At 49.6% G+C, this 13,267-nt stretch overlaps 1 protein-coding gene across 2 annotated transcripts in view; it reads left to right on the forward strand.

Annotated features, from left to right (window-relative positions):
* CACNG3 (calcium voltage-gated channel auxiliary subunit gamma 3) overlaps positions 1-12,999 on the forward strand; it is a 114,015-nt gene extending 101,016 nt beyond the window's left edge. For both annotated transcript variants that reach the window (XM_084819086.1, XM_084819087.1), the window contains exon 4: positions 11,477-12,999. In XM_084819086.1, the coding sequence (XP_084675212.1) occupies positions 11,477-11,991 (515 nt within the window). In that variant the 3' untranslated portion in view covers positions 11,992-12,999. The remainder of the gene's footprint in view (positions 1-11,476) is intronic.
* Positions 13,000-13,267: the final 268 nt, after the last annotated feature.

Genomic DNA, 13,267 nt, shown 5'->3' on the forward strand with positions numbered 1-13,267 from the left:
ACGAGGATGAAACTTTTGAAAAGCAAATAGCCAATGTTTCAAGCAAGCATGATGGGGGACTTCAGTTTTCCTGATATTATTTGGGAGACAAATTCTGCAAAACATGGCCCCTCCAGGAAATTCCTGACTTGTGTGGCAGATAACTTCCTCCTACAGAAAGTAGAGGAAGGGACTAGAGGATCAGCTATCCTTGACTTGATCCTAACCAACAGAGATGACTTAGTGGATAAAGTAGCAGTTACGGGAACTCTGGGGGAAAGCGACCATGTTATACTTAAGTTCTTGGGTTCTAAAGGAAGCAAAAGCCGAGTGTAGCCAAACGCGTACCCTGGATTTTAGGAAAGCCGATTTTAATAAACTCAGAACAATGATAAGCAAGGTCTCACGGCAAGCGATTCTAATGAGAAAAGGAGTCCTAGATGGGGAGGAGGGGAGTTTTTTAAAAAAGGAAATTCTCAAGGCACAATTACAAACAATTCCAACAAGAAGAAAAGGCGGAAGACAACAGAAGAAGCCAATGTGGCTTCACAAAAAGCTTAGAGATGACCTGAAAACAAAAAAGGACACATATGGGAAGTGGAAAGAAGGCCAAGTAACAAAGGAAGAGTACAGGCAGGTAGCACAGAATTGCAGGGATGGTGTCAGGAAGGCTAAAGCTGAGAACGAGCTGAGGTTAGCAAGGGATGCTAACAGCAACAAAAGAGCTTTCTTCAGGTACGTGCATAGTAAAAGACAGGAAAGAAATGGTAGTTCAACTATTAAATAAGGATGGCAAAACGATAACAGATGACAAAGAAAAGGCAGAGGTGCTCAATTCCTACTTTGGCTCAGTCTTCTCCCAGAAGAGGGTCTATGAGCCCCCTGGCAAGGGTGAAGTACAGGCTGAAGGGGCAGGATTGCAGCTTGAGATCGATAGGCATATGGTCAAGGAACACCTAATTACTTTGAATGAGTTCAAACCTCCAGGGCCAGATGAACTGCATCCTAGAGTAATAAAGGAACTGGCAGAAGAACTCTCAGAACCACTCTCTTATAATCTTTGAGAAATCATGGAGGATGGGTGAAGTGCCAGATGACTGGAGGAGGGCTACTGTTGTCCCTATCTTCAAAAAGAGCAAAAAGGAGGGACCTGGGAACTACGGTCCAGTCAGTCTGACATCAATCCCTGGGAAAATTCTGCAGCAAATTCTAAAGCGATAAGTATGTAAGCACCTTGAAAACAATGCAGTGATTACTCAAAGCCAACATGGATTTGTCAAAAACAAGTCCTGCCAGATGAATCTGATCTCATGTTTTGATCAGGTAATCTCCCTTGTGGACTGTGGGAATGCTGTGGACATGATATACCTCCATTTCAGCAAAGCTTTCGACAAAGTGCCCCATGATCTCCTGATGAGCAAACTAGCTCAAAGTGGGCTAGATGAAACAACGATCTGGTGGATCCACAGTTGGCTACAGAATCGGACTCAAAGAGTGCTTATCATTGGGACCTTCTCCAACTGGGGAGAGGTAACGAGTGGGGTACCGCAGGGCTCAGTCCTGGGCCCAGTGCTCTTCAACATTTGTATTAATGACTTGGAGGAGGTGGAGGGAATGCTGATCAGATTTGCAGATGACACAAAATTGGGCAGGATAGCTAATACTTTGGAAGAAAGAAACAAAATTCAAAGTGATCTGGATAGACTGGAGCGCTGGGCAGAAAACAACAGAATGAAATTTAATAGGGATCAATGCCAAGTTCTGCACCTAGGAAAAAGAAACCAAAGGCACAGTTACAAGATGGGGGATACTTGGCTCAACAATACTACAAGCGAGACGGATCTTGGAATTGTTGTCGATCACAAGCTGAATATGAGCCAACAATGGGATGTGACTGCAAAAAAGGCAAATAGTATTTTGGGCTGCATTAATAGAAGCATAGCTTCCAAATCCTGGGAAGCACTAGTTCCCCTCTACTCAGCACTGGTTAGGCCTCATCTGGAGTACTGTGTCAAGCTCTGGGCACCACACTTTAAAAAGGATGCAGACAAGCTGGAGAGGGTTCAGAGGAGGGCAACAAAGATGATCAGGGGACTGGAAACAAACCCCTATGCGGAGAGACTGAAAGAACTGGACATGTTTAGCCTTGAGAAGAGAAGACTGAGGGGAGATAGGATAGCGCTGTTCAAGTACTTGAAAGGTTGTCACAGAGAGGAAGGCCAGGATCTCTTCTGTATCATCCCAGAGTGCAGGACACGGAATCATGGGCTCAAGGGACAGGAAGCCAGATTCTGGCTGAACATCAGAAAAAACATTCTGACTGTTACAGCAATGTGACAATGGGACCAATGACCTAGGGAGGTGATGGGCTCTCCCACACTGGAGGCGTTCAAGACGAGGCTGGACAGCCATCTGTCAGGGATGCTCTGACCTGGATTCCTGCACTGAGCAGGCGGTTGGACTCGATGGTCTTGTAGGCCCCTTCCAACCCTACTATTCTATGATTCTATGATCTCCCCCCCAGGAGTGAGTGAAGCCACTGCAGTACACTGCCCTAACAGTGTGGCCCAGACAATACCATGGTTCATGGTATCACCTGCCACTGAAAGGTCCACGGGAATCTATAGGGCCACCTTCCCCCAGCCCCTCACCCAATATAGGTCATTTAGTGGAAGACAGCTTGGAAAGAATCCAAACAATCCAGAGCCAGCTGGTCCCCAGCAAGCATCCAGCACTTTCAGATACTAATCACTAGCAACTAAGCAAGGAACAGCACTGGGGAAAGATAGCAGCGTAGCCCTAGCTCCAGGTAAGGCAGTTGGTCCCCGTTTGAAGGAGAACCACAGGAAGACTCTGAACTTATGGGCTATGGAGAGTCAATAAAGTAAAGGGAGAGCAGTTTCCAAGGTCCTGAGGGGGTAGGCAGGGGGTGAAGCAAGCCTGTGGGCTTGCCTGAGGGGGCCTTCGCCCGCTGGCAGGTTGGGCAGGAGGCAACATAGGTCTTGATGTCCCGACACACACAAGGCCACCAAAAATCCCGCGTCACTCCGTGCAGGGACTTGGTGAAGCCAAAATGCTCAGCAATGGAGGAGTCGTGGCACTGATGGAGGACTTTCTTGTGGAGGGGTCTAGAAGGCACATAGACCCGGCTGGAATGGTAAAGTGGGCCACCTCACAAAGAGAAGGGGGTAGAGTGGGGGGGGCAGAGGCTAGCCCCAATTCCTCCACTTTTGTGCGGACAAAAGCATCCTGAGCCTGTTCAGAGTGAATAAGCTCCTCCCAAGAGTGAGGCACCACAGCTGCCGCCAGGCTCTGGGGGGGAAGAATCAGAGGGGGGGGATTTCCCTCACCCCTTGGCTGGAGGTCTGGCTTATGAGAAAGAGCATCTGCTTGTAGGTTGTCAGAGGCCTTCACATGGCAAATCTTAAGGTGGAACCGGGGGGGAAAAAGCGACCACTTAATCTGCCACTGGTTTAAGGCACGGGCTGTCTGAAGATGGTCCAGGTTGCAATGGTCAGTTCTAACTTTGACTGGGTGCTGTGCCCCCTCCAGAAGATGACGCCAGGTCTCCAAAGCGGATGTCAGGGTGGAAAATGAGCCAATAGAGCCCTAGAGCAGTTCTGATTCTGAGGAGGAACAGCAATCCGTGGGAGTGGAGCGTGCTCATCTCTCACAAGCACAGCAGCTGGCAGAGATTCCTCCTGCCAGCATTCCTGGGATAGATAGTGACCCTGGCAGTGAGAGAGCACTGGAGGGGGGCTTGTTGGATGCTCGGCACAGACACAGGGAGCGATGACAGATGGAGGACACAGAAAGGAGGCGTAGCGCTTGTTTGGCGCGCAGACAACGGTCACGTCTCGAGGACCCAAGGGAAAGAGGGAGGATCTCTCCATAGCCCATAAGTTCAGGGTCTTCCCATGACCTTCAAATGGTGACCAACTGCCTTACCTGGAGCTTAGGCTACTCTGCTATCTTTCCCCAGTGCTGTTCCTTGCTTTGTCGCTAGTGATTAGTATTCTGAAAGAGTCATAAAGGAATAAAGTCTCAGAAAGAATTCCTCGTCATCTGTGTCCTGATTTGGCTATTGGTGGGAACTGCAAGAGGCAGCTAGGGCGCTCCTGACAGCGGACTTGATGGCCAACAGTTCCTTCTCCCAGATGGTATAATTCCTCTCAGACATGTTCAGCTTCCTGGAGTGGTAGGCACAGGGTTGCAACCCACCGCCCGCCCGAACTGGCTGAAAAAGCACCGCCCCCACCGCAAAGTCAGAGGCATCAGTTTACACTACAAAAGGCTTCCTCGGGTCAGGATGTAACAGGATCGGCTCAGAACTAAAAAGCTTCTTAAGTTCCTTGAAAGCCTGTTGGGCAGATGCCATCCAATGAAAAGGAGATTTCCTGCCCTTAAGGAGGTCCATGAGAGGAGATGTCAGCCGAGCAAAGCTGGGCAGGAACTTTCTGTAAAAATTTAAATTAGCAAACCCCAGAAAACGTTGCAATTCCTTTTTGGTGGATGGAGCCTGCCAGGAGAGGACAGCCTGGACCTTTGCAGGATCCATCCTGATACCGTCAGCTGAGATAATGTAGCCGAGATAGTCCAAAGAGGTCAGGTCAAACGCACATTTCTCCAGCTTGGCATAAAGATGGTGCTTGCGGAGGTGCTGGAGGACAACGGAGACATGGTGCTGATGGGTGTGGGGTCCTCAGAAAATATAAGTAAATCATCAAGATACACAATGAGGAAAGTGTCCAAATAGTCCTGGAAGATGGCATTCATAAAATGTGAAAATGTGGGGGGAGGGGGCAGGCGAGCCCAAACGGCATCACTAGATATTCATATGCTCTGTACTGGGTGCCGAAACAGGTCTTCCACTCATCCCCCTCCCAGATGTGAATCAGAGTGTAGGCGCCACGCAGGTTCAACGCTCTGAAGTCATGCACTGGGTGGAGTTCTCCCGATGTTTTGCACACAAACATGGTAGGGGCACAGGCGGGGGAGGAGGAGGGGCAAATGAAGCCACATCTGAGGTTTGTGTCCAAAAACTCCTGCAGAGCTCAAAGTTCCGGCTCCGACATCGAATACAGCCAGCCAGCGGGGATGGTCACCCCAGGAATGAGGTTAATGGCACAGTCAAAAGGATGGTGAGGGGGGAGCTGGTCGGCCTCCTTCTTGTTGAAAACATCCCAAAAAGCTGCATACTTCTCTGGGAGGATCATGGTAGCTGAAGAACTGCCAGAAGCAGATGAGGAGGGGGAGGAAAAGGTTAAGGCCTGGACTGGGACTGGCGCCTGGGTCGGGAGGCAATGCTCCTGGCAGTAGGGAGACGCAAACTCCACTTGCTGAAGCCCCCAAGAAATCTGAGGATTATGCGTAGAGAGCCAGGAAACAACCAGCACAATTGGGTATTGGGGAACCTTGTGAAGCCCAGTGAAACTGAATCTGCTCAACATGGGACTGGGCGCGCAGAGTGAGCGGAGCTGTAATCTGGGTCACCGCACCCAGAGAAAGAGGTCGCCCATCAACGGTCTCCACTGCCAAGGGGGCAGGAAGAGGCAGGGAATCTTGTGGAAGTGAGCGAACGTTTCATCCATGAAACTGGTCGTAGCCCCAGAGTCCACTAAAGCTAGGGCCTCCACCCCACCCCACTGGGAGGAGCAGAGATGAACATGCAATAGCAGATGGAAGGGGGGGTTGCGGAAGGCACCCACCTGGTGAGGAACTGACCCCCACACTGGAGACCCCCAACAGGCTTGGGGGGCAGCCTAGTCAGGCCTGGGGACGAGGAGGAGGAGGAGGAAGGAGAGGAGGGGGAGGCAGTGGGGCTGCAGGTCTGGTGCAGCAGGTTTTGGTGAAATGTCCCAGCTTTCCACACCGAAAGTACTGGCGCTCCGCATGCCGCCACTCTAGTTCCTCTAGTGGCAGTGGGGCTCGGGTAGCTCCCAGCTGCATCGGGCTGTCCTCCGCCCCCACCGCAGGGGTGGGGGGGGAGGTGGCAGGAAATGTGGGGAAATGGGAGGAGGGAAATCTTGGTCCCCAGCGCCCCGCCGGGTCTGCCGGCACCCCTCCAGCCGACTATCTATCTGGAGGCAGGTCTGGATGAGGTCCTTCAAAATAGGCGGGCTAGGTGTGTGTGCCAACTCATCCAAGATCTTGTTGTTCAAACCGTCCAAAAACTGAGCCACCAGCGCGGCATCATTCCACTGTAAATCCTGCATCAGCAAGCAAAAAGTTGTTGCGTAGCAGGAAACCAAGTCTTTGCCCTGCCTGAGGCGGCGAATCTCCCAAGAAGCCGTCTGCATGCGCAGGGGGTCACCAAAAAAATGGGCCATCACTGTCATGAAACCTTGATAGTCCCTGAGCAGGGGGTCATTCACGAGAAGAAGTCCCGAAGCCCATCTAGCTGCCATGCCTGAAAGTAGGTTAATGATAAAGCCCACACGAACCTGTTCTGTCAGGAAATCCTCAGGTCGTAGGCACATGTACAGCTCTGATTGGGTCCGGAAAATCTGAAAAAGGCCTTTCTCACCAGAAAACCTCTCTGGCAGAGCCACTGGGCACTTGCGGCGGGGGGGAATCTGAGGTGATGGGGGTTGAACCGCAGTTTGCAGACTCTGTACAGCAGTCGTCAGTTGAGCCACTTGATCATGAAGAGCCTGGTTCTCTTGCGTGAGAGCTTGCACCGCCGGGTCCATGGCAGCCTCCAGAGGCAGTAGGAGCAGAGAGAAAGAGAGAGAAAAAAGAGTAACGGGGACCAAGCTGTCAGGAGTGCCCTAGCTGCCTCTTGCTGTCCCTTCCAATAGCCAACTCAGGACACAGACGACGAGGATTCTTTCCAAGGCTTTATTCCTTTATTCCTTTATGACTCTTTCAGATACTATCACTAGCGACTAAGCAAGGAACAGCACTGGGGAAAGATAGCAGAGTAGCCCTAGCTCCAGGTAAGGCAGTTGGTCCCCATTTGAAGGGGAACCACGGGAAGACTCTGAACTTAGGGGCTAGGGAGAGATCCTCCCTCTTTCCCTTGGGTCCTCGGGACGCAACTGTTGTTTGAGCGCCAAACGAGCGGAGTGCCTCCTTTCGGTGCCCTCCATCTGTTGCTGCTCCCTGCATCTGCGCCAAGCATCCAGCAAACCCCCCTCCAGCGCTCTCTTACTGCCAGGGTCACTCCCTATCCCAGGAATGCTGGCAGGAGGAATCTCTGCCAGCTGCTGTGCTTGTGAGAGATGAGCACGCTCCTCTCCAACGGATTGCTGTTCCTCCTCAGAATCAGAACTGCTCTGGGGCTCTATGGGCTCAGTTTTCACCCTGACAGTAATTACCTTACTTTTTGCTTTCAACCTACTGAGATTAAAAAGTTTTCCATCTGTTCGATATATGATTTCTACACCAGTGGGAAGTTTCCCTTCAACAAGGTGTAGAATCATAGCGATGAAGATAGCAAATAAGGTTGGAGCAATGACGCATCCCTTTTTGACGCCTGATCCCACTTTGAATGGATCACTTTGAGAGCCATTGTTATCCAAGATTGTTGCTGTCATGTTGTCATGGAGGAGCCGCAAGATGTTCACAAATTTAATAGGGCATCCGGTTTTCAGAAGGATGGTCCAGAGAGCGGTACGGTTTACCTTAGTCAGATCAATAAACGCCATGTACAGGGGATGGTTTTGCTTCCTGCATTTTTCTTGGAGCTAACAGTAACATTCAAGGGTAGTTCAGAACTTTTAGTAGCACAAAGCCAAAGCAATGGTATTGGTGGATGGAGTCTGAATGGACCCAAAGACACAGGATTATAATGCAAAGGTAACATTGCATTTTCTTAAGGAAATCAAAGCTTGTTCTTGTTGTTGTTTATTTGCTCAGTCGCTTCCGACTCTTCGTGACTTCATGGACCAGCCCACACCAGAGCTTCCTGTCAGCTGTCGCCACCCCCAGCTCCCCCAAGATCGAGTCCGTCAACTCCAGAATGCCCTTGGTCGGCCCCTCTTCCTTTTGCCTTCCACTTTCCCCAGCATCAGCATCTTCTCCAGGGTATCCTGTCTTCTCATTATGTGGCCAAAGTACTTCAGTTTCGCCTTTAATATCATTCCCTCAAGTGAGCAGTCTGGCTTTATTTCCTGGAGCATGGGCTGCTTTGATCTTCTTGCAGTCCAAGGCACTCTCAGAATTTTCCTCCAGCACCACAGTTCAAAAGCATCTATCTTCCTTCGCTCAGTCTTCCTTATGGTCCAGCTCTCGCAGCCATAGGTTACTATGGGGAATACCATTGCTTTAACTATGTGGACCTTTGTTGTCAGCGTGATGTCTCTGCTCTTAACTATTTTGTCAAGATTTGTCATTACTCTCCTCCCAAGAAGTAAATGTCTTCTGATTTCCTGGCTGCAGTCAGCGTCTGCAGTAATCTTTGCGCCTAGAAAGAGAAAGTCTGTCACTGCCTCCACGTTTTCTCCCTCTATTTGCCAGTTATCAATCAAGCTGGTTGCCATAATCTTGGTTTTTTTGAGGTTGAACTGCAACCCAGCTTTTGCACTTTCTTATTTCGCCTTCGTCATGAGGTTCCTCAGCTCCTCCTCGCTTTCAGCCATCAAAGTGGATGGAGATTGGAGATTGTTAATGTTTCTTCCAGCGATTTTAACTCCAGCCTTGGCTTCATCAAGCCCAGCACGTCACATGATGTGTTCTGCGTACAGGTTGAATAGGTAGGGTGAGAGTGTACAACCCTGCCGTACTCCTTTCCCAATCTTAAACCAGTCCGTTGTTCTGTGGTCTGTTCTTACCGTTGCTACTTGGTCGCTATACAGATTTCTCAGGAGGCAGACAAGATGACTTGGTATCCCCATCCCACCAAGAACTTGCCACAATTTGTTATGATCCACAAAAGCTTATGAATCAAAGCTTATACGACATTAAAATAATGAAATAGAAAAGTCTAAACATGCAAAATGTACAAGAAGTATATCAATACAAGCTTTCTCCATCAGCAGGGCCAAGGTCTTACTTGACAAGCAAGACCCCCAACTTAGTTGCAGAAAATAATCTGTGGTTCTCACTATTTCGAAAAACGAGTACAGAACAAAAAGGCAAGAAAAACCAGGAACTTACTCCATGTTTGCAAGATCCATCCAGGCCCTCTCTGTGTGCAGAGAAAGTTCCTTTGGTTTTCCTGGGGCTGCCTGTAAATAGACAGAAGTGCTCTCCTGGGGAAGAAGGCGGGACAGACAATCCCACTTTTTTACTTGAGCCAAAGCATGACTTGAGGCATGGAGCTCTTTGGACTGGGAGAGGCAGGAAGTTGCTGGCCTTAAGGCAAATGGCACTTGTGTCTGGCCAGGCTGACAAACTAAAAATGCATCCACCCTTGGCAGCATTCCTCTTGGGCTCACTGCTTGCTGTCTGTCCCCTAAAGTGGCATTTGGGCCTTTCAAGATGGAAATCTATCACGATTCTTTTTTTATTTTAAAGGCTGTGCTACTGGCTTTTAACTGTTCTGACTTGCTGGCTTTTTATCTGCTGCTTGTTTTCCTGTTGTTTGTCTTTGATTTTGGTATGTTATATTATCTTTGTTGTTAACTGCTTTGAACATTTTAAAGGAAAGGCAGGATTACAGGTCTGATTTATCTCGGAATCCTACTCCCTGGTATAGGACAAGAGCCCCAGGGAGAAGTTCCCCATCCTCACTTTCAGGAGATTCTCGAACTGAGGGAGTCCATCCCCACGCTGCGTGTGTTACTGCCCCACTGGAAGGCTAAAGCTAATTGAGTTACTGCCCCACTGGAAACAATGGGACGGAAGTTAGTTATTACTATTATCTTCCATGGGAATTAATCATAACTTGTGATGCGTGGATCCACCAGTCCACACCAGAAATAATGTGGGTTATGTTGAATGTTCTTCAGACACTCAGTCCAGGGCAAATCAACCCAGCTTCTGTAACATGTCCAGTCCTCCCCCACTGCCAACTCCTTCCTTCGCCAAATTTACCTGGAGGGTGTCTCCATGAGGGATTTACTCCGAGCCAACTGTGTTTGGAGGTCGTTAGGGCTACATGACATCGTGGCCATCCAGCAGCCACCCCAGAGCTTATCAGGGAAAAACCAGATTTCCGGAGACTGCTTAAAGTCCAAGTCTTTTCCTGAAGTCGGGTTCTCCCCGGTATGGTTGCTGTGGGCCCCAACCCCCGCATTGACCTCGGGCATGCTAGCCCTGCCCAGGGGGGTGCCTTTTTTCCATGACCCCGGACAGGGGGTGTCTCCTGTGTGTTTCCCATCCCTGCACAAACCCATTAGTGTCTCCTCAGAAGTAACTCCCATTGTGGTGAATGAGGCTTGCCCTCTGAATGTCCACGTCATAATTTACAGAGATCCCCCTGAATTAAATACAGAGTTTAAAGCACAGATTCCCTGAAGCCTGTAAAGTGCTTTACCGAACCTCTTTGGTTTACTGCCTTGGGAAGGAACCACTTCACACCTTCGTTATAGAGATCCTGCAGTTAGAAAGGGGGCTGGTTTCCCATCTCTGTGTCCCCCCCGCCCCGTCTTTTCCAGCACAAGCATATGTGTGTCTGCTTAGAAATAACTCCCATTATGCTCAATGGGGCTTTCTCCTGGACTGCAGATGCAGCTGGAGTTCAGAGGAAAGGAGAAAGGAGAACGGGGGGAGGGGGAAGCCTCTCTTATCAGTTGAGCAGCCCCTGCCAGTCAGATGACCTTCACTCCAGCCCCCGCCCGGAAGTATGTTCTGTGAAGCGATTTTTACTGGTGCGGAGCACTTGTTCGTGGAGCCCTGCATGGACCACATCGCAGCAAAGATGATTTCTTTAAAAAAAAATCTGGAACTCCTCCATTAGCTTCTCCTTCCATTGTCATGGAGACATGGCCCTGGAGGTGGCAGGGACCCAAAAGGCTCATGAGTAGGTCTTCTGCTATGCCTTCCATTCAGCTGCAAGCATCCATGGTGGTAACAAGAGCCACCAGGAACCATGGGATCTGCGTGACTGTATTTCCCATGATTCCTGGCATCTTTTGACATTACCGCACAGGCTTGGGCCAGTGTCTACAACCTAGCAAAGATGTTTTATGGAGCTTTCCCTCAGTTGTTAGTATGGGAAAGGGAAGAAGTTCTGAGCCTGATTCTAAATGGATCCAGGAGTGGACCTTGGAAATAACACAGATACTATTTTCGGTCTATGACACATCAGTAGTGATAACTACATACAGCTGGATCAAGCCCAATTGGTGAACTGGGCAAGATGTGGGATGTAACCTTGTAGATTCACCGGTGGTCCATGAGAAGGCCATTAAACACACATACCTGCCTATTAGTCTCGCTATAAAATTATCTACAATTTCTTTGTTGTATCAGGGACTGGAGGATTGCTACCCAAAGTTGTTGCATTTGACAGGCTATTGGTTGCAGAGTCCCGTAGATCTGACCTAAATCCAAGAGCTGCTGGGTGGGTTGAACAATGTTACTTTAGCCCTGTTCTGTTTCTTCCTTTCAGGGCTAAGCAACATCATTGGGATTATAGTTTACATCTCAGCAAATGCCGGGGACCCTGGGCAGAGCGACTCCAAGAAGAGTTACTCCTACGGCTGGTCCTTCTACTTTGGCGCCTTATCCTTCATCATTGCCGAGATGGTGGGTGTCATCGCTGTCCACATGTACATTGAGAAGCACCGGCAGATCCGAGCCAAGTCTCACTCGGTGGCATTGCTGAAGAAGTCCACCTTTGCCCGCTTGCCTACCTACCGATACCGGTTCAGAAGGAGATCCAGCTCCCGTTCCACAGAGCCAAGGTCAAGGGATTTGTCCCCTATTGGCAAAGGCTTCAACACCATCCCTTCCACTGATATCTCCATGTTCACCCTCTCCAGGGATCCTTCCAAGGTGACTATTGGGACACTGCTCAACTCAGAGAGAGATCATGGGTTTTTACAGATTCACAACTCCCTCCCCAAAGAGTTCAAGGAGTCTTTGCATAATAATCCAGCCAACAGACGAACCACTCCAGTCTGAAGCCAGACATGTCCCTGGTTGGCAGAGAATTCTGGCAGTCAGAGCTGCCCTGCTGGGTGCTGTGTATAGAGGTGTATCGTTGAGACTGCATGACATGACCCACTCCCCCTGTGATGGTGTAACCAGTGGAACTTTGTTTTTAAAAAGAAACCCGAGATGGGCCCCCTGCTTTCAGGGGCAGCCTGGGTTGGATTTTTTGTTTTGTTTTGTTTTGAAATCCTACATTGCCTGTTGCTAGGCCAAGCTATTGTGGCCTGGGTTTGACTGCATTTGGGTCTCCCCAAATCCCACATCTCTCATTCTCTGACCAAGAATGGACATTGCGCTTTGCCGTGTGCGCAGTAAAAGGGGTACCCAGTGGACTGTCAAGATGGTGATTGCTTGGAGGCCCTATCAGGAAGGTGGAAAGTGACACTGGCGCTGTCCCCTCACGGTTACCTGTCCCCTGCAGAATGGCCATTTGTGCACAGTATTAACCCAGAAATAGCATTTCTGGGAAACCTCCATGCACGAAACCTGAGAGCGGATTGGAAGACTGACAGTGGCTCCTCCTTCTGTCTGGGATGTACTGAGCGATGGTGGGGGTGGGGCTCTCAGTTATTGTGTGCATGCATTAAATAGCTCGGAATCCCATTTCCTCCCACATGATTGGAAGAGGCGGCCCTTAGCCATTTCTGTGGGTTTAGGAAGGGCTCTGTATTTTCTTGCATATTCAAGACTCACGTCAAGGACTAAGGGGCGGAACCCCCCCTCCTCCATCCCTGCCATGGTGCTGGTAGTAACCCGCCACCTGTGGGTCAGCTTTTAATGTTACACATTGGATGAAGCCCCTGAAAAGAACCCTCATGCACAGAGGAAGATGTCTAGAGGACGTAACTGAGATCTTTGGCTCCGTTTCCATCTGGTCTTTCAAGGTGCGGTGGCAGCGTATAACTTGTACCAGTAGGTGATATCTGAAGTGCTTGAAAGGTTAAAGGAAGACCAATGTACCAATAAAACACATTCGGATCAGCAGTTGTGGCTGAGTGGCCCTTTGTTGTTAAGAGAAGTGCTGGGTGGGGGTGAGGGAACAGGGAACAGATTACGGGCAAATGTGCTGAAAGGGAGGAGAAGGGAGCTCTGTGCTGTGGCTGGCACTGCTGACCCAGGAATAATATTTCAAAACAGCTACAATGCTCCAGCAGCTTTGCTGAGGGGTTAACCAAAATTCCATTGCAGTCAACCTCAAGCAGACTCCACATGAACTGCAATTGCATACATTTTTCGACTTTGCCTG

The sequence above is a fragment of the Heloderma suspectum genome, chromosome 12 (assembly GCF_057233095.1).
Source record: "Heloderma suspectum isolate Gila_16-S chromosome 12, 16-S_ref, whole genome shotgun sequence".
Lineage (NCBI taxonomy): Eukaryota > Metazoa > Chordata > Lepidosauria > Squamata > Helodermatidae > Heloderma > Heloderma suspectum.